We start from the raw sequence: 21,211 nt of genomic DNA on the forward strand, positions 1-21,211 counted from the left end.
TGAAGGGGGTGGCAGTTCATCTCACTAACTCCACTGCTTGGGGGGCTAGCTGGGAATTGGCTGGGGGATGGTAAGCTACTGCTTGTGCGTCACCTTATAGATATTATATACATCTGCCTATCCACCCAGTCACAACTATTTTCCTTTTTTCAATTACTAGGTAGTTTTATCCCAAGTCACAAGTTCTACTTTGCTTTTTTATTATTCTCTCCCCCATCCCACTGGGAAGAGGGATGTGAGCAAACAACTGTGTGCTGCCCAGCCACCTGCTGGGCTAAACCACAACATTTTTCAAAAAACTTAAATTGATTTCTTAAAAAGATGAATTAGTTCCCTACCTTTTCATCATCTCCATATCCAGAGTAACAACTAACAGTGAAATAGCGCAGCAGATCCAAACTATCATCTTGATAGTCCCCATTCACTCCCCTCAGTAGAGCTTCCCTGTGGTTATCATACCTGGCAAAAACCAATAATGTAAAGAAAATGAATACTCTCCAATAACAATAAAACACAAGTAACGTGTAAAAGCACGTGTACTGCTTCACTCCACATTTGCTGTGCTGGGAAGGAGGGTCATCAGAAGTTTAGGAGCAACAGGCAGGGTTAACAAGATAGAGGTGCTGGGCTGTATGTAAGGGAGAAACTATTCCATGTGCAGTCATAGCTATTAGAGATGGAATGATAGCCTCTGGGCGAGGATTAAGGGGACAGGCAGCAAAGCAGATATAGTTGTGAGTGCCTACTATTGCATCATGACATCCAGGATGATGGCATGGATGTGTTGTTCTGTGGGCAATTAGAAATGTCTGCATCAGTAAACCTCACCCTTCTGGGAAACTTCAATTTTCCAGAAATAAACTGGGAATATCACACCGCCATCACAAATAAGGCTGCAGCTGAGGAAGTGTCAGGCAGGCCACTAGAAAAAGTTTCCCTCCTGTGAGGATGGTCAAGCTCTCAAACAGACTTGCTGGTGAGACAGTTGATGCCCCATGCCCCTCAGAGTTCAGGAGGTACATGGGTAATGCCCTCAGTAACATGCTTTAACTTTTAGTTAGCCTGGTGATCAGGCACTTGGACCTGATGATCCGCGAAGGTCTCTTTCAACTGAACTATTCTATTCAACGTATAGCTGTTCAGGGTTTCAGCAGGGATAGAGCTGATTTTCTTCATAGTATCTGCTACGATGCTGTGCTTTGGCTTTGGGAGAAAAACAATGTCAGTAACACTACAGTGCTTTAGCTGTTGCTGAGCAGTGCTGTACAGAACCAAGGATATTTCAGATCCTCAAACCGCCCTGCCAGTGAGGGGCTAGGGATGCACAAAGAACTTAGGAAGGACAGAACGAGGACAGCTGACCCAAACAGCCAAAGGAACATTCCATACCACATCATGTTCATGCTGAACAACCAAACAGGATGTGGGTTTGGTCCAGAGGCTGCCTTACTAGGGGACTGACTGGGCATTAGTCAGCTAGAGGTTGGCAGTTGGTAGAGCATCACTGGTTCTGTATATTCTTCTATCATCTTTTTATTCCTTCCTTTTCTAAGTTATTAAACTGTCTTTACCTCAACCCACAGTTTTTATCTTTGTTTTCCCAATTCTCTCCCCCTATCCCACTAGGGGGAGTGAGTGAAGGGCTGCATGGTGCTGCTGCTGGGCTAAGCCTCAATGCACCTCACTTTCTGGAATCTGCATTTCATACTCAAGTCTTCAGACAGAAAAAGGGCTGAGTCAATAAACACTACCTCCAGACCTCCATTTTACTTACTATCATATCTGTAACAGCAACTTCCCAAAACACATTTAATCAAGCTGCTACAATGAGCTTTCATAAGCAGGTAGGATGTTATCCAAAATACCCAATGGAAAGAAAAAAAAAAAAAAAGAAAAAGCAAGCACCAACTATCCTATTAGAAGTGAAAAACTACTTTCCTTTATAGAAGGACAAATTTAGTGGAGGTGCTCTTGGCTTCATAAGCTGGATGCTTCAGCCCACTTGAAAAACAAGTTATGCAGAACATTTAACTCACAGTCTCTTACAAAGAGATGTTTGTACATATTTCAAACTAGGACCATTACAGGAACAGAGGCAAAGGAGGCTGTGGTGATACACAGATGAGCAGGTGGATACCAACACCTCTCACCTGTGAGGCAGAAAGCAATGCCAGCCCCAGCAACTCCTCAGCGCTCATCCCACACAACCCTGCAGAAAGCAGCGAGATACCCCACCCCTGGAGACATTCAAGGTCAGCTGGACCAGGCCCTGGGGACAAAGATTTAGCTGTAATCTTGTTCGATGCAGGGGAGCCAGACTAGGTCACCTTCAGGGGTGTCTTCCAACTCAAATGATTCCATGAAAGGAACCATCCTTAACGCAGGGCAAAGCACTGCTAGGGCCAACCTACAGCCCAGATCTCCAAGCCAGGGAGTAGAGAACTCCAAGTCCTCACTGTGAGAGCAAGGGAAGGGAAAAAAGCCAAACGACAACAGAAAACAAACAAAATACAAGAAGCAATACAGGCACACAAAAGTATCTTCAAGCCCACTGGCTGGATTTACTCACCAGGCTCTCTCCTGAGGGTCACTGAGCACATCGTACGCTGCCTGGATTAACTTGAACTGTTCAGCAGCTTCCTCAGCGTTCTCAAGGTTTTTATCTGCGAATTAAATGAATTAATCGTCAACAACTCAAAGCACGACAGCGGCACCCTTCACACAAACAGGAAAGGCGCCGCCGCCACACGGCACGGGACCGCAGCCCCGGCCCACTACTCCCAGACCGGGCGGGCCTTCACACGAGCCCCGATCCCCCCGCGAGCTTCTCCATTACCCACGCGGCCCGGCCGCCCTCTCCCCGGCACGGCCCGGCCCGGCCTCCCCTTCAGGTCCGCAGCAGGCCGGGCCCGCGGAGCGCCGTACCCGGGTGCCAGCGCAGCGCTAGCCGCCGGTAGGCCCGCTTCAGCTCCTCCTCGGCCGCATCGCGCCGCACGCCCAGCACCTCGTAGTGGCACCTCATGGCGGCGGAGAGGAAAGCCGGCCGGCAGCGAGAGCGGAGCAGCGGGCGGGAACACAGGGAGCCGGCCGCGAGGCCGTACGGAGCGCGGGCCGGGAGGAGCCGCGGCGGCGGGGGCGGGGCTAGGCGGCTGGGGCCGGGCGGGGCTGCGAGCGGGGCTGCGGGTGGCGCTGGAATGGCGCCCCGGTGATGTGATACAGGCCGGGTGGAGAGAATTCAAGGAAGCCTTGTAAGCGCGATGAGGCTCTGCAGGGCAACGAGCGTTAGGGGTGGCTGAGGGCGCTGGGCCCAGAGCAGAGGAGCTGAGGGGAGCTGATGGCGGCCGCAGCTCCTCACAGGATTATGAGTGGCAGTGCTGAGCTCAGGTTAGGCTCAGATCTTTCCAGCTCGGGATATCGTGTGATCCCGTGAACCTCGCACTGTGTGACCCAGCCACACTTCTGGACTCCTCGCAGACGCACTCCTGGTGCACAGTTAGCTCCTGCTCTTTTTCACATTCGAGATCATTCCTGTCAAGCTGTCAGTGTGGACTGTTTTTCCAGGGAAAGAGACGGGTTATGACACATTCATGCTCTTCAAAGACTTTGGGTTTGGCCCAAGACTCTTTTTTCTTTAGATTAGCTACACTGTGCCAGCTGAGCTGGTGCCTGTGTAACTAGACTTCCATTCCTATGTTTTAAAGGTAATGCTGAATCTCCCTTGACCTGCTGTGGAGAATGAACCCTAACGCTTAACAGACCATCTTCCTCTTGGAACAGAGGCTGGGAAGAAAAAAAAAAACAAAAACAAAAAGCCCACACAGAGGTACCAAATAATAATAGAGCACAGGCAAAACAGTTCCAACACACAGAAGCTGGGGAAGATTGTGAAGGGGTACAGAAGTTTTCAAACAAAAAACAAGTCACAGAACAGAAAAGCAGAAAACGGTGAAGATAATCACAGAGACCCGCGACTATCTACTAAAATGAATCAGGATTTACGGTTGGAATTTATATGGCTGTTTCAACCTTCTACCTTGGTTGAAAGACAAGTTACATCCTCATTTCCCCAAATAATAACTTACAAACATACTGACTCATTTTAGATCCAGCAAAAGGGCAGGCTCACTGACAGTGTCCTAAAAGCTTTATGAAAATAAAGCCCAAATTGAGGCAACCACTCTGAAGCTTTGAGGAAATGTCAATCAACAGGAAACCAACCTCTGAACTTCCAGTTGCTCATGAGTGTGCAGCAGGCTACAGAAGCATTGAATTTTAAGATGCAGCAGAATCAAGGCTTTTAGTTCTAACGACACTGAGCTCTACTGAAAGCAAATTTTAAACATGAAAATGGAAAAAACCTACATGGCATCACTCTACTCTGAGAAACATATATAACTGAACCAAGAGGACAGCCTCTGTATGAAAATAGAAGTTGTCTGCATGAGCAACTGTATAAAACTGCAGAATTCTGTTAAGCACAATTGGTGCCTAAAATCACCGCTCCCATTTAGAAGTTACAGGCAGTTCTGTTTCAGGCACATGGTTTTTGTACTCAGAGGTAGCGTTTACCTTGTACTTTTAGGGAACCTCTAATTAGTTATAAAAGAACAGAATGCTACGTTACCTCTTCACCCCAGTGGAAGTATTTCAGGTCCTATGTAGCTGATTAGATACAGAAGCTATCATACGCAAAGTGGCAAGTTTTCTACTATTAATTAAAAAGAAAAGAACTATTAAGAAACCATTTTTCTTTGCATTTTCTAGAGACTGTGAGAGAAAAATTATCCATCATTCCCAACAAGAAAATTCATGTGAAGTTAAAACTTATCAAAGGATTACCTGCTGCTTCAAAGTCTAGCATAGGTGACTTGAATTCCCTGTCATGATAAGAACACTTGTGACAAACCTGTATTTCTTGTGCGTATTACAGCAAGTTATTTCCTACAGGTATCTGAGTGTAAAGCAAAAGCAGGAATATTTGGAATTCCTTATTTTCCATCTCTCATTTTCAAGTTTTTTAAAACCCAAAATCCTCTCAAAAAAAAAAAGACAAAGTACAAACTTAATAAGGAAATTTATCTTTGTTTACTCAGAATTGAAATCCAGTTAATTTTACCTGCAGAAAACAAGTATTCACAATATTCTGTCAATACAGCTAAGAAATATATATACTTAGCATAGCTACAGAAGACTAAAACATGACTTTGGCATCTCCACCTGTAACTTTTAGGCTTATGCTTCAGTTCTGAAAAGCTTTTTTTGTTTCTTCCTCTGAATTTTGCGCGGTTTCCTTTTATCTTTTACAATTGCCTTTGACTCTGGTTTCACAAGCTGTATTTCCACTGGCTTTTCTTCAGCTGGAGTTTCAAAGACCACTTCAGTGGGATCCTCTTCCATAAGCATTTTACTCTCCTTCTTCTTAATCTTTTGTACTTCTTTCACTTGATGTTTCTCTCTAAACTTAGCAGCCATTGACAGTCTTATCAACCGTCGATGCTACAAAAATAAGGATTTAAAATAGAATGTTTAAAATAGGCAAGATGCAAGAAATCAGATGTTATTATAACAGGCTACATTTCTCTGCTTAATTGTCAAAATCCACAACGTACTGTTACTTTTCCACTGACAGGAATTTTGCATTCATTCCATTTTCGCGCAATTATTTTGTTCTCAAGCAGTTAAGGCATTACAAAGAGATTCAGGAGAAGGCATTTGTGATTCTCTTGCACATACAGCTTGCAGTCTTCAAAGTAACTGCCGAAGAGAAGACAAGGCTGCTTACCATATTTGGGGACTGATAATAGGGATTCTCATACAAAGTTGGTCCTCCAAAGCTACCCTGGAAGATTTTTATGAGATTCAGAACAAAACGAGGCCCAATTTCTACTAGAGATGCATCCTCTTCTATTATCTGCAGTAAAAGAATACTCTATTTCAAATGGATTGAATCAATGTGTATGACCTCATAGGCACTTTATATTACAATATAACATAAAACAACTTAAGTCCAAGATACAATGCCACAGAAATTTGTAAGCTGCACTTTTTCAAACACAAATCTTTATACAGAGGAGTTCTGTTAGATTCAAGCAAGCATTTAGGAATACTACACATTTTTAAATTCCTCAGTTAGAAAGCAGGCATACTTTGGGATACTAGCATACTTTGGGATAAAGCACTGAGTGAAGTTAAAAGTGAAGCTTATGCTTTCACTACGAATTTCTCTTATTAAGAGACCCATTACAGAATCACAGCTAACAGAGAGCAGCCAGAGCTCGACAGAACTGAAACAAATTATCTCCAAAGATACAGGAAAAGGCACCTTCTGAAAACAATTACTTTTCTTATTTTATTGTAATTACTGGATTTGATATAGTTACTCTGCTGAGCACCACTGGAAGAGCTGAACTAACCTGGTAATTTCGAAACCATATCCTCTCGTCTGTGATGGTGAATGTGAAAACATGATCTACAAAGGGTTGGCTTTTGGGATGATACTGTGGCGTACTGAATATCTGAAATAAAAGGCAGCTCTTCTCAATATCTGTAGTCATAAGGGTACAAGCATTAATTAAAGTTATTAAGACTCTGATTCCAGGTTGCATACTTAAGAACAGGAGCCCCAGTGACTTTAAGAACAACCCTAATTCTTCAAGTATTTTCTGCAGACTCTCAGTGTACAATTTGTATGGTGGGGTACAAAAAGAGAAATTAAAATAACTTACGAAAGAATTTCCAAGCTACACACTGACCTGAATAAACAATTCCTTCAGCAAGGCATAGTGTGGCTCCTTGTCAAAAGTCTACAACAGAAAAAAAAAAATTTAGATACAAAGTTAAATGCATGAGTAATGTAAAGAAAATGGACATGTAACACATTAAATGTAAGATCTATACTTACTGGATCAAAGGACAGAAGGGGCCGTGAGCCTCTTAAGCAGTTCCCTGTCATCTTCAATTCTGCCAGTGTATGAACTAGTGGTTTTTTTTTTTTTTTAAGAAAGATCATTTTATTACTTAGATAAAGCTGTACAGATAAGACAGTAAGAGTCTAAACACAGTAATATCAAACAACTTACTGTTCTGCACTAAGAATTTAGCTGATGGTCCCTGTGGAGTATTTGAAAGCCTGCAGAACAGAGACAGAAGAAAATAAAAATCTTAAGAGCAGCCATAAACCTGTGTTGGATATCTACAGTACACTCCAACAAATTATTTCTGAATGGAAGCAATTTCAGTCGCTTTTATAGCAGTACTGTGTTCCTTTAGGATGCTCAGGCTTACTTGCTTTCAGAACAATTTTGTAAAATGTTTCTGTAGCCTGTGGAAACAACAGCATGTTGTAAACTCACACTACCTACAACAGAAGTGCAGTATTCTTTAGAACTAAGCACTATTTCAAGCAGCCTCACCATTGCAGTAACAAACTTTAGATAGAAGCATTGCCAGTGATATATATAAATGCAATTAACAAACAAAATGCAGTATTTACTTACCACATATAAAGATCTTGTTTCTTTTTAGCTTCAAAAAAGATGCACTTATTACAGTTTTTCATTTCACATACCTACACAAAATATATCAAAGAGCTATTTATACAGTCATGAAGACATTTTCAGAAACTTTCCATATTACTTCCTAATGTTTATTAATCAAAAAACAACTTTCCTTTGGCATTAGCACTTTTTCAGTATCAATTTTCATTTATGAAATTACACAACTCTATAACTAGTAAGAAGTCTTTGGAGTTTGGATACCTCTTGCACACAAAAAATAAAAATTAAAAGCAGAATTACCTCGTTAATTACAAACAACTTGTCTTTGCGGTCCATTTTAGTATCTGGAAAACAAAAACAATGTGGAGAAGGCCTGAACACCAAGTTAAAACACAACATTTTAAAATGGTGTTTGCCCAAGTTTTTACTGCTGTGAATGGAAGATCACTGATCAAGGGCTTTTTAGCCATGTCATGCTGTCATAAAATATCCTGAGCTGCAAGAGATGCACAAGGATCATAGAGTCCAACTCCTGCCTTCAATCATTTGTTCAATCCAATTGTAAATAAGCCTAGTCTGTTATCATGTATTTTTAGAATTCTAGAATGTGTCCTAGGATGCTTTTCTGTACTGTAACAGATATCCAGACTGTATTTTATACGTCCCTTTATTCACAAAGTCAGACTTCTACTAAAAATCCCTGATAACTTTACACAGCAGGATGCTATAATGAAATTAGGTAATTAATAATACAGTGACAAAAGCACACTTACAAGACAAAAGCCATAGGAGCAATCTCCCAGAGAATACAAGGATGCAGTGTATGCTGTATTTGTCAGCTGAAAAAGTGTTTGTTCTTAGGATAAGAGGCTACAGTCTCATCAAAACAGTTATCTATCACTTTTGTAAAATAACAGATTCTTAGAAGTACTTGGTTTGAGACTGCAAATGCACTGAGAATAACTCAGGCCTACCTGCTTTAGAATGAGGCATCAGCGTTCTTAAGTCTTGCATTAAGTGCCTTGTTCTGAAATTAATCCCACGGGAAGAGAAAATAAGCACCCGCTCCTTGTTCTTCCATTTACCCTAAAAAAAAAGACAAAAACATAAGCAAGAAATTTAATTTTCTTAAAATATCTTACAACACAGCAACAAAACACATTTGAACTGCAGTAACAAAGAGCATTCACAGCAATCTCATCACCTGCACAGAACCTCTAGCTCTGAAGAGATTCAACTTTTTGCATAACTGCTCACCACGACGCTTCGTGAGGTTCCCACGTGAAAGCCTTTCACTACTACAAAAGGCATATAAAAACACTAAGAAATCCACACACGATGGATGTCAAAAAAAAGCCCTCCTCCTCCGCAGGAGGACCCGAATCCCGTAGCGGGCAGAGGAACTCGGCCCCTTCGGATGAGCGTGCGATGCGGTGCCGTGTGCTTCAACGGAAAATCAAGCGGCAGCATCTACAGCCATTTCCGAGGCCCCCTCAGAATAACTCCGACGCGAAGCACGCGCAATACCGCCTGGATGTAACACCCCTGTAGGCGTTCCTAAAATGTTTTTCAGACTGTGGTAACGCAGCTTAATCGAACGGCCCACAGCAGTGCTTTTTTTGCACAGCTTCGCGGGAGCCGCACCATCAGACATCGCTTTCACTCGCAGTTACGTTACAAGAGGGCTGGAACACGCCCTCATAACCCCGCGCAGCGGCTGAGCTCCCATCGGCACCCCGCGTCCCACTGCCGCCCAGCTAGGCCCAGCACACTCCGCCGCTACCTGAGAGACGGGCGCCGGGATGCTGTACTCCCCCGGGGCCGCTTCCTCCGGTCCAGCCTTAGCGGCCGGCTCGGATCTGGTCGGAGCTCCTTTCGCTCGCTTCTTCGGCCGGCCATCAGCCACCAGCTCACGTTTCCTCTTGGCCGCCGCCATCTTAGAAGCACCGCGCCGTGCGCCGCTCGCACTTCCGTCCGCTCGCCGCGCCACCGGAAGTGCCCGCGCCGCTGATTGCCGTGGCTTCCGGCCCTCTGTAGGCCCCGTCAGGCTTCGCTAGGCCTCGTCAGACCCAGCCGGGCTCCGCCGGGGCCCACTATGCCTTTTACCACACAGTCGCCTGCCAGTGGTGAGCAATATGTCCTGACGGCCAGCCTGGACAACGCCCGCAATTTGTCCAGCCTCCTCAGGGCCGTCCACTTCCAGGATCATGCCACTTGCTTCGCCACGGCCAACGGCCTTCGGGTGACCGTGGAGGATGCTAAATGCATTCAGGCCAATGCTTTTATCCAGGTAGGGGCTACAGGCTGAGCTGTTTCCAGTGAGGCTGTGGTTAACGGTGAGAAGGGGCTGGCAGCGGCGTTATGGACTTGATGAAAACTCAAATTATGTGGTAGAATTGGTGTGCAGAAGATTACCTGTGGGGAAGGGGAAGTTTTAGTACAGTCATGGAATAGTTGCAGAAGCTGATGTGAGGAAGACGCAGTGATCAGAATGTGGCCATTAACAGAATTGTGTAATGTTTGGAGGAGGAATCTTACAGATCACCTAGTGCCAAACCCTGCTGAGGACAGATCATAAAGTCATTCATGTTGGAAAGAACCTTGGTAGAGTGAGAGGTAATGGCCTCAAGTTGTGCCAGAGGAGGTTCACGTTGGACATAAGGAAAAACTTAAAAAGAATGGTGAGGTATCAGAACAGGCTGTCCAGAGAAATAAAGTCATCATCCCTCGAGGCATTCAAGAAATGAGAAGATGTAGCACTGAAGGATGTGGTTTAAGGAGTATGGTGGGGTATGGTTGGACTGGATGATCTCAGCAGTCTTTTCCAACTTTCATGATTCTGTGCTTAGACCAGCCATCAACCTGACTTCCTGAGTTTCACCATTAACCCAGGTTTTCTAATGCCATTGCCATATGTTTCTTAAGCACCTCCACCACTGCGATGAACAGCCTGTTCCAATGCTTGACCACCCTCTCGTGGAAGAGATTCTTCCTCATATCCAATCTAAGCCTCTCCTTGTGCAACTTGATATCATTTCCTTGTGCCTTATCACTTGTACCTAAGAGAAGTGACAAACACCTCCATCACTGTGATTGTGTTCCTCCATCACTGTGATTGTGTTCCTCCATCACTGTGATTGTGTTCCTCCATCACTGTGATTGTGTTCCTCCATCACTGTGATTGTGTTCAGGTAGTTAGTTAAAAGAGACTGAAGAGATCTCCCCTCAGTCTGCTTTTCTGCAGACTAAACAACCCCACTCCTCATAAGCCACTCCTCATGAGTCTTGTTTTCTAGACTCTTCAGCAGCCTTGTTGCTCTTCTTGACAGAGGCTCGAGTTGTCACAGGGCTGAAATACCAAACTCACTGACTGGTTTATTCATACGTGCCTTCTTGCATCCTTTAAACTTGTTAAGCCAATGGCTCCTTGTGGCAATGCCATTCTTAGTTTCATGAGTGCGTTCCTCTGAGAGTGTTGACGTTTTAGGTGAATTCACCATGCCTGCTGCTCAATATGTTGCTGGGAATCAGCTGCTTTGTGTTAGTTACCAGAAGAGAGTATTGGGGCAAAAAACAAACAGTCATTTGAGCAGCTTTTGGAAGAGAGTCCATCCTGTCAGTCTCAGCTCTGTGCCAGGAAGGATCATGGAGCAGATCCTCTTAGAAGCTATGCTAAGGCACACAGAAAGCAGGGAGGTGAATGTAGGCAGCTATAGGCTTTACTGCTCGTAGTTTGTTTTAATCTCTAATAAAAAAGTGCTAGTGTGTTCTTGGTTATACATTACTACTTTATTTAAACTGTGACTTGATTTATTATACTGTTTTTTGAGGATAAAGACTGATTATTTTTTTCAGTGGTTACTGTGTTACGTGTAGAAAATACTGCATGTTGCAGTGGTCTCTGAAAATGTAAGACGTGAGTGAACTGTAAAGTAATTGCAAAAGCTTCACTGTCATCTCTTTTCTCCCAAAGGCAGAAATTTTTCAGGAATTTCATGTTCAGGAAGAATCAGTGGTGTTCCGAATCAATTTGGCTGTTCTTCTTGACTGCTTGACCATTTTTGGTGCCAGTTCTTTGCCAGGTACAGTGCATACCTTGACCATGTGTATGTATAACCTGTAATCACACAATGAAACCTGTGCTTATCCATTGGGAGCTATCCAGTCTTAGCAAAACTTCTGACTTCTTCACCTCAAGCTCTTCTGAGGGTGGAAGCTCTCACCCATAAGCAGGTTCCATTGCACTCCAGAACTTGTTGATCAAGTGTCCCATTGCTGTGAACCGTAGAAGTAGTCACACTGAGAGAGAGCTTGGAATACTACTTGGAATTTCTTAAAATTAAAAATGGTGTCTCAACTGAGTAGTAAATGTGCTCTGCTTTCTATTTTTTCTATGGCTTGTGCAACCCTGGAATATCCTGAAGCCTGAAAAACATTACCAGGGGTGTTTGTGAGTTAGGAAATGTTCTGGTGTACATTTAGTGGGCTTAAAGAGGCCTGCAGCAGTTCCAGGTAGGAGCATCAGTTCACTGTGCTCTTGCTCCCAAAGCAGTAGCTGTTGTGTGTCACTGTCACTCCCCTCTGACCGATACCCCTGCGTTATGCTTTGTGAATATTTATCTCCAGTGTGCAGATAAGGTACTGAGGCCTATTACTTTTCCAAGGTCTTGCAAGAAATCTGCCTGAATTGGATAGCACTTCAGGTACTGTAAGTAAACCATCTTAGCCCCAGTGCATACTTCTTGGGTGAACAGAGCACTTCTGAACTTGCTGATTAAATGTGCAAATTACGAAATCCAAATGTTTGTTAGATTACAGAATCACAAAATGGTGTAGGATGGCAGGGACTTATAAAATCACCCAGTTTTAATGGCCTGCCATGGGCTGGTTGCCCCCACCAGCTCAGGCTGCCCAGAGCCCCATCCAACCCAGCCTTGTGTGCCTCCAGGGATGGGGCACCACAGCGCCAGCGCCTCACTGCCCTCTGAGTAAAGAATTTCTTCCTTACGTCTAACCTAAATCTCCCCTCTAATATGGGAAATTGCCTTCACAGCTATGTACATTGCTTTATAAAGAATTACAGTGCTTTAAAAAAATTAGGGAAATTTTATTTTCTGGAAGTTTATTCTTCTCCTTGCTTAAGGAATGTTCAAAAAGAAGTTTTCACAAGCAAAGATAGTTACAAGTTAGCTCAGCTGTATGGGTCCTTTGAGATGCACTGTATACTCATGTGGAGTAGAGTGAAAGGATGTGGGCTTTCTCATGCTGCTTTACTACTGGAGCTGAACTCCAGTAGTTGAACTCCAGATTCCTCTGCTGTTCCTATTGTGACTCTGACCTAAAGACCTAAACCAACTGTGCTGAACTGCACTGTGATCTTAGTAACCTAAACATTCAGATGTTTAACGAAAGGAGGATACAACCATAGTGCAGGCCAAGCTGTGTTAACTTTTGTTTGGGTGTGCTGCATGACAGGAAAACCTGAATTTCCTGAAGTGACCAGATGTCCTAGTGGACATTCTCTGAACAAGTATTTTGTTCCCCTTTTCAGGAACATCAACAGCTCTTCGGATGTGTTACCGTGGTTATGGCAATCCCTTGATGTTGTTCTTAGAAGAAGGAGGAGTAGTGACAGTGTGCAGAATTAACACTCAAGAGCCTGAGGACTTGTTGGACTTCAATTTCTGCAGTACCAATGTCATCAATAAAATTATCCTGCAGTCAGAGGGGCTGCGAGAAGCATTTTCTGAACTTGATATGACCAGTGAAGTTCTGCAGATTACCATGTCTCCAGATAAACCATATTTCAGGTACTGGAAACTATGTTTTCAACTCAAATGTTCCTGCTTTTCCTTTTTGCATTTCCCTGGGTAAGGACTGGAAGTATACAGGATGAAGAGGAAGGAGCTCTTACAGAGTATTAGGTCATTTCAAGGAGAAATGTACTGAACATAGCAAATCACAGTATATCTCGTTAACATAATACATTGGAATACATTGCCAACCTGCTAAAGTATTCGAATGGTTGCAGTTTAGCATTTTTAGTTAAATAAAGCGAAACAAATGATAGTGTTTTGTAAAATAGCTGTAGTAATACGCAAGCTGACTGCTTCTGACGGATTTTTAGGAGAAGTCCTTAAGAGAATTAGAATCTGGGGATGTTGGTTGATGAAAGACTCAGCATGAGACGGCGGTGTGTGCTTGCAGCCCAGAAGGCCAACTGTATCTTGGGTTGCATCATGGGAAGCATGACCAGCAGGTTGAGGGAGGTGATTCTGTCCCTCTACACTGCTCTCTTGAGACCCTACCTGGAGAACTGCATCCAGTTCTGGGGCCCTCAACACAAGGACATGCACCTCCCCTACAGGGAAAGGCTAAGAGAGCTGGGAATCTTGAGCCTGGAGAAGTCTCTTGGGATTCTTTGTAGTGGCCTTGCAGTACCTGAAGGGGGCCTACATAAAAGTTGTGGAGGGACTTCTTATACAGTGTGTAGCAATGAGATGAGGGGAAGTACCTTTAAGAGGGAAGAGGATAGATTCCCTCCCTGGAAGCATTCAAGACCAGGCTGGATGGAGCTGTGAGCATCCTGGTATAGTGGGAGGTGTCCAATAGCAGATGGGCTGGAACTAGATCCCAGTCAGTTCTATGATTTTTTGTAGCTGCTACCAGTTGTTATGGGATGGTGCCTTTTGTCTTGCAGGTTATCCACTTTTGGAAATGCAGGAAATGCACATCTGGACTATCCCAAGGATTCAGATTTAATGGAAGCATTCCACTGTAACCAAACTCAGACAAACAGGTCAGTAAGTCCATGCTCAGAGCACTCTGTAGCAGCTCATTCATTTGCGATAGAAATTGAAAAAAGCTGACTTTGTGTTACTTTAGTAAAATTCTGTGTCTGATCAAAAGCTAAGTGATAGCAATATCTAACTGATGAAGTTACCATGAAAAGATTAACACAGTGTGATGCTAATTATCTTGTAGTCATTCTAGTGAGTTTAGCTGGGGATAGTGTTTCAGCTAGTCCTTATGTGCTTTTTTTGAATGCCATTTTTCTCCCCTACAGGTACAAGATTTCTTTGCTTAAACCGTCTACAAAGGCACTGGCTTTATCTTGTAAAGTCTCAATTCGAACAGATAACCGAGGATTTCTTTCACTGCAGTATATGATCAGGAATGAAGATGGACAGATCTGTTTTGTAGAATACTATTGTTGCCCCAATGAGGAAATCACTGAAGCAGAATTGTAGCTGCATATTCTGATTCTAGTGTCTGTATTATATTTATGAAGATATGAAGTGTTTTATGTTTATAATGCTGATTGACATCTGTAAAGAGAGATAGAGTTGGTAATATTATGTACTTTTTTTTACAGCTGTGGGATTGAAAATAACAAGTCTTGTTTCCTAAATTCCCCTGCCAGTTTCTCAGCCTTGACACAGAAAAAAAGCAGAAAGTAGTGTTAATCTCCAAAAGCCACAGCTACCACACACGTTAAAGCTGTCTTCTTGTAATATGCTGCATATGCACAACTTCCTCTTCCAGGAGACTCACATCTCCATCTTAGTTCTGCATTCACTACCTCATCCAACAATGCTTTGGTGCAGGACTCCATGAACAAAACCACCTTGGAGATTTTTCAGCCATTCTTCAAGCTGTTCTCCCAAATCCATGACAAAGAGCTGCAAGAAACAGATTGCTGTATGCAAGGGAGGTGGCCACCCATACCAGTGCCCATCAGCAGCCATGGCCCAAGTCAGCTCCTGTGGGGCAACAGCTCTGCCAGAAGCACACGAGCTGGGCACTGGACTTTCCAGCATCCTGCCTGGAGCCTGGCAGAAGGGATGGTTAAAGCTCCTGCTGAAGAACTTAGAAGCCTCCTACTCCTAGCTCAGGTAGGACAGTGGGCTAGTCCGAAAATGAGCAGTAGCAGAAAGCAGAAGTCATCAAAGTAAACCCTGCATTTACAGAATTAGGTTATGTATTTGTACATTGTGGATTTTACCCTGTAAGTACCAATAGATTATAGTGCTTTTATACGACAACAGAAGCAGCAAGCTCCAATGATTCTGCTTGCTTGAAGAGCAGCAGACACTCAAGCAGATGGTTTTCTTCTAGCCATTTGCACACAATCTGTGCAGTCCCAAGACCAGAGGAGTGAATGTTTAGGTTCATAGGTGTTTCCCATGGAGCTGTGCTCATGGCCCAGATCAGGCTACTCCTGCCCATGTTGAAGCCTCCTGAGAGGAAAAGCATCAGGTGCTGTGAGGTTGGGGTTTGCACTGCTGGAAGCTCACTTTGCAGAATGCTGGGCTGCCTATACAGAGGAAAGGACTGATCTAGGACTGTCCTGTAGGAGCTGAGGATGCTTTTACCTCTTCATGGCTCTGGGTGACACATTCCCTGCAAGCAGGCACAATTCAGGGGTGCCCCAGTGATTCCAGGCAAGTGGTGCTGCCCATTGCTGCCAGTGGAATGGGCTGGACCTTGGTTTTGGAGGCCCCTTCTCCCTGCTGCAGGCTATGCCCTGGTGCTGCATAGATGAGGCACAGTGTGCCAAGCTGCAGAATCCGCTGCTTCAAAACTCAGGCAGGACACCAGCAGAAAGAGCCCTGACACAGCCTGGGCTCGTGTGCCGTGGTGGCTGTGCCATGGCTGTACTCTTCAGGGCATCCAGGCACAGGTTAATGCCAGGACGCTGCAGCTGAAGTGTACTGAACCAACAAAGAGAGGGATTGGGGAAAGGAGGCACAGAAGGGTGCTGGGTGCACAGAGCTGCACACTGGCACTTTCAGAACAAGCCCAAGCTGGGAAATCACGTTGGACAAACTGATTTGGAGAGGAACACAATGCAAGTCGCATTAGCCAAAGCATCTGGAGAAGAGAGTCTCACTTCCATATCCTCCAGCAGGTTTAAAACCACTCAGGTGCCATGCAGCCTCTGTCTGGTACTGTAGGGTGTCCAGAACCTGCTGCAAGCCCCACTGCTTCCCTCACACTGCAGCCTCCCAGCTGACAACCAGCTCTGCAACATCTGCACAGCTGTGTCGTGCCCAGCTCTGCAACATCTGTCCAGCAGTGCCCAAGCCAAGCTGCTGAGCACAGCACTGCTGCTTTAGGAGCCGTGCTGCTGAAAACCAGAGGAGCTATTTCTAGGGCTGAGTGCAGCCCAGACCTCTGTATTTTGTGCCTTCCTTCCTCCAGCTGAAAGGGGCTCAACAGAGGTTTTATCTTTGTCTCTACCCTGTGGTTTTGTTAGGAAAATGCAGCTTAATCCAGCGCTCTTCTTGTTTCCCAGCCTTTTTTTCAAGGACACAAAAGCAGACAAGCGCTTTTGGACAGAGCTTTGGCACATGCACGGCACTTGCGTTAGGGCACGATGGTGCTAGATGAGCACTCGGGCTGCCAGCACAGCCACCACTGGGGAGCGCTTTGGTTCAGCTCGACGGGCAGAGCAGCCACGTGGCAGCAGCAGCCCGCAGCCGGCACAGCTGGGTGGGTGCTGCTCGCCTCCGAGGGCGGCCAGAGGCAGTCGCCATCCCGCAGCCCTGCTCCCAGCAGCAGAGCTCCTGGAAGGGATGAGGTCAGTGAGCTGTGCCTGTTTCCAATCTCCAGCTGCTGGTAGGAGGCCCCATTACCAACCGTCTGAACATTTCAGGCTGGTGGAAAATGTAAGGGGAGGGCCGGCACCAGGAACCTGGACAGAGCAGCATTTGAGAAGGTTTTTAAATCACGGACTGAAAAATCGATGATTGTGTAAATACCTGTGTAAAACTCATCAAACAGGGGCCTGCCAGAGCAGCCAAAGGCATGTAAACCACGATGTGTTGCCTTACGATGCTTCAGGAACCACACGCTGTATCACAGACATACTGTACCCTCCTGAAGCCAACGCTGGGCCCACAGATTTAGCATTTTCAGGACTAAATGCACAAACTTGAACCACTTGTACAAAGGGGCAAATCTCATGTCAGTGAGATGCTGTCCCACAATCCAATTACTGGTGAGATAGAGGCTGCTGTTTCTCTTAAAAAACCTTTTGCCCCATGGTATATTACAGCTCAGCCCTTTACAGATATCTGACAAAGTGCTCCACTTTGAGAGCACAGAGACAGTCTGCCAGCAGGAGCTTTCTACAGCTACAAAAATCACATCTTGAACCTCCTCAAATACGGGAAACATTAAATCACAGCTTTGAATTTCTTCTAGCTGTAGCTCACCACGGCATGTAATTCTAAGAATGGTATTAACAATCATTTTCATAAAAAGAGAGTTGTTATTGTCCTGAAAAGAAAACAAAAAGTATGGTTACAGTCTGTGTTTAGTATCTCTTACTTATTTCCAGATGGATTCAAATAGGCAGATGTAAGAAATTCGGGACATTCACTTCTATGAGGTTTTGCTAGGGGCTGGCTTGAGCTCACAAGTGTAACTGCTGACCCACATTTAGAGAACAAGACCATTGAAAGTTGAAACTCTGGATCTGTTGCTTGACATTAAATGCAGAGCACTTTTACTGCTCCATGCGGCAGATCAAAACCAGAGCACGCGGAGGATTTAAGCCACTGATCTGGCTTCAAACCTTGCACCAGTTCATATTTGTTCGGAAAATAGTACTCAGTTTTATGCCTGTGTCTGCAGAATTTGTGCTGGGTTACATCATGTCTGTCTATGTGCTGCTTTGTGCCTCACACACAGCTCCTCCAGGACCTTTTCCACCCGTTTCCTCTACACGCTGCATGATGACCTGCAGTGCAGCTGCTGGGCTGCCAGCAGTGGCAAACAGCTGAAAGCACCAGAGGCTGCTCCCGCTCCAGGCCCCACGCCACAGCGGGAGGTGTGATCTTACTAATCCATCAGCAATCAGCAACTAAATCATTAATATACAGTGTGAAATGACTCAAATCTGGCCTGCCAGGTGATCTCACTGTACTTACTCTGCACACCAGTCTCACTTGCAGCAATCTTGTTCAAAGGAAATACGCTACTGAGAAGCTTAGAGAAATTTTGTACACAGTCAAAAGAGCTACTTGACCCTCGAGATACTGCAAAACATGGTGCAATTCCTGCCATTTATGTGGCTTGCCCTGAGACAAAGACACAGTTAGCAAGCTAGTTACTGAAAAAACTAGTTTTTCCAATAAAACTTGAGAGATGATAAAAAGAGTAAAACTCACACAGTCAACCCTGATAAATAAAGAGAATTTCACATACACAAATACACATGTGCACACCCATACAAACATGCCCACAAATACACTTCCACTGTAGTTCTGTGTACTGAGTGAAGTGCCAAGTGATAACGAACAGGAGAGATGGGGGCCTCACCCACCTCTGACACTGGTCTAAGGTCTTTTTAAACCCATGATTCTGTGAATGCATCCAGTGGTGAATGGGAGAACTGTATTAGTTAAGCACGATACACATGTGAGAGATGGCTCTGAGCCTATCCATCCAACACATGGCACAATCCGCCAAACTGGTTGCACAGGGTTTGGAGTGGATTCTGTTCCACCCAGCAGCTCAGAGTTAATTGCAAAGTTGCAAATTCAGCTGACAATTATTTAAACACAGAACATAGGACACATTTGTACCACAATAAAGCTGTGACTGTAGCAAGATTTCCCTCAGTAAAAAAAGGAGCTAAAGTCATAAAAAGAGCCCAGATGAAAAAACTGGAAATAGTTTATTTGCTGCATAAGGAAAGTTCTTGTAAATTACATATAAAGAAACTTGCTATGCTGTAGCGTATAATTTTCAGTATTCCACAAAGATAATTGTAATAAATATACAAACCAAAACAAGGTAGAAGACTAAATCCATCAGGCAACCTACAAAATGGTTCACCAGGTTTTATACTTTGCAGCAGTAGCATGCTTAAAATTTTGTTGTTCATTCTGAAGTGCTGCAGCAAAATTCTTTTCACATTTCTTTGGAGCATTTTCAAAACCACCTAACTAGAAAATACTGTCCAAAATAAGCAGGCACTAGTTAAACCACCCAAGAAACGTAACACCAATGTCTAACTGATGCAAAGGCATGTTTTGTTTGTTAATTTGTTTTAAAAATCCAATTTAGGTTTGCCAGGGTTAAGAATTATCTGATATAAGTGCACTATGAGTCCAGCCAGCTGGACAAGAGCTGCTGGCTCTTGTCCTGTTATGTCTCTATATTAACTTCACAGGTCATACAGCTCTGGAGATTTCTCTAGTAGAGATGCATCCACTAGCAGGGAGAAAACAAATACCACAGTGAAGCTGCAAGATCAGTCAAATGTGCAGTGCCTCAAGTGCAGTGTGTGCTTAGAAAATGTTTTCCATAACTTTGTACTAAACTACACTGGGCATTTTTATTTGACTTCTAAATCTGAAAGTGCTGACAAAAGCATTCTTGATACCCCTGGCCTCTAGAAACAAAATACAGGGATTTTTGATGTCTTTTGGAGTTCTCTACCTATCATTTCTACACTTGTTGACATATCAGGCTGAACGGCATTTTACACCTCACTGCTCTGGACCACACTGACAGACAAGTCTATTATTCTGTACAGATCGTGTTCAAACTGAGAACACTTCTCTGTGCTTTGCTATTACTGAGTACTTGGGGGTATAAAAAGAAATTCTAATACACGATTACCTAAAAATATTTGTTAATAAGCTTAATGCAAATATTATGTAGAAAAAATGGTTTAGTTATAAAAAAAATTAATTAGAGGGCCAATAAAAATAGACTGAAGAGAAGATCTTTACAAAAGTGAGGTTAGGAAGTATGAGGCATTAACATTCACTGTAAACATCCTGTGTTCACTAGAATCCCTTGTCTAAAGTATATGTTCTGGTTTTGTTCCTGAGCTTCATGGCCAACACTTGCATAGATAGCTAAACCTATTATAATTAGTTGTTTGTACAGACAACTTCAATAAACTACTTATTTTACCTTTTGAAATAGTTTTAGTTCAAAGAAATTATTCTTTCAAGGAAATTATGAAGCATGGTAGGATTTTTGTGTACTCAGTGCATTGGATGGGTTGGGACAGCCACATTATGGTGTGCTAATCGTAAATAAAATTAGGTTACTAACAGCTGTTGGATGTTCCGGCTCACCATGAAGATCTACTTCTACTCGCTGCTGCAAGGCTCACTTCTGCTCTGCCAGAGACTGCATGTGGCAAAATGTCTGGAATCTAAGTGCTGCACCATCAAGCAATTAAAATATCCCCATTAACAAGATGCAGCTTATACACAGTGCAGGAGTCCTTATGGAGAATTTCACCGTTTTCCAGGTGACGTGAGTGCTCGCCTCCAGATTAACCTCCCTCTTGGAGGAAGCTAGAAAGTACTTTCAGAGTAAACATGACATGGAGTGGCCTAAGTCTGAAGAACATACTTGCATTTTGGGTATGGAAAGCAGGCATGTGTTTAGCTGCTGCTAATGCAGATGCACATGGAAAGTAGTAGAGACAGACGAACAAATCCACCTCACAAACAACACGACAACAAAAAAGCAGCAAATTGCCAATTTTAAATCTTATGTTAAGGCAAATCTAGATAAACACCCATAAAGTATTAATAGAAATGGGGAGATTTGCTTTTTTGTTTACTTTTTCTGTGATTGGCTTTTACACATTGATAAAATTTGTTTAAGCACCTTCTGGACATCTTCATCCATTTGACCCTGGACAAGGGAAGAAAGAAGAAAAGATGATTGAATTTAAA

General features: G+C 43.8%; 4 protein-coding genes across 8 annotated transcripts in view; 1 reads left to right on the forward strand and 3 right to left on the reverse strand.

The window, feature by feature from the left end:
• Window positions 1-3,037, reverse strand: part of DNAJC21 (DnaJ heat shock protein family (Hsp40) member C21) — a 16,622-nt gene extending 13,585 nt beyond the window's left edge. For both annotated transcript variants that reach the window (XM_042825694.1, XM_042825693.1), the window contains exons 1-3: window positions 2,926-3,037; window positions 2,570-2,663; window positions 339-459 (exon numbers count right to left, since the gene is read on the reverse strand). In XM_042825694.1, coding sequence (XP_042681628.1) covers window positions 339-459; window positions 2,570-2,663; window positions 2,926-3,022 — 312 coding nt within the window. In that variant the 5' untranslated portion in view covers window positions 3,023-3,037. The remainder of the gene's footprint in view (window positions 1-338; window positions 460-2,569; window positions 2,664-2,925) is intronic.
• A 2,029-nt stretch (window positions 3,038-5,066) lies between these two features.
• Window positions 5,067-9,464, reverse strand: BRIX1 (biogenesis of ribosomes BRX1). Its single transcript, XM_042825699.1, has 10 exons — window positions 9,280-9,464; window positions 8,471-8,582; window positions 7,797-7,840; window positions 7,497-7,567; window positions 7,080-7,129; window positions 6,902-6,975; window positions 6,753-6,803; window positions 6,414-6,515; window positions 5,783-5,911; window positions 5,067-5,496 (listed from the first exon to the last, which is right to left on the reverse strand). Exons 1-10 carry the CDS (start codon window positions 9,430-9,432, stop codon window positions 5,233-5,235), a joined length of 1,050 nt encoding a protein of 349 aa, XP_042681633.1. The 5' UTR covers window positions 9,433-9,464; the 3' UTR covers window positions 5,067-5,232.
• A 53-nt stretch (window positions 9,465-9,517) lies between these two features.
• RAD1 (RAD1 checkpoint DNA exonuclease) lies at window positions 9,518-20,563 on the forward strand. The gene is made up of 5 exons (XM_042825629.1): window positions 9,518-9,786; window positions 11,470-11,578; window positions 13,048-13,306; window positions 14,197-14,295; window positions 14,563-20,563. The coding sequence occupies exons 1-5, from the start codon at window positions 9,592-9,594 to the stop codon at window positions 14,744-14,746; spliced, it is 846 nt and encodes a 281-aa protein (XP_042681563.1). The 5' UTR covers window positions 9,518-9,591; the 3' UTR covers window positions 14,747-20,563.
• Window positions 19,164-21,211, reverse strand: part of RAI14 (retinoic acid induced 14) — a 96,615-nt gene continuing 94,567 nt past the window's right edge. For all 4 annotated transcript variants that reach the window (XM_042825628.1, XM_042825627.1, XM_042825625.1 and 1 more), the window contains one exon: window positions 19,164-21,170. In XM_042825628.1, coding sequence (XP_042681562.1) covers window positions 21,093-21,170 — 78 coding nt within the window. In that variant the 3' untranslated portion in view covers window positions 19,164-21,092. The remainder of the gene's footprint in view (window positions 21,171-21,211) is intronic.

This window comes from Centrocercus urophasianus, unplaced genomic scaffold (assembly GCF_019232065.1).
Source record: "Centrocercus urophasianus isolate 14NV4802_14NV808 unplaced genomic scaffold, USGS_Curo_1.0 seq_25, whole genome shotgun sequence".
Lineage (NCBI taxonomy): Eukaryota > Metazoa > Chordata > Aves > Galliformes > Phasianidae > Centrocercus > Centrocercus urophasianus.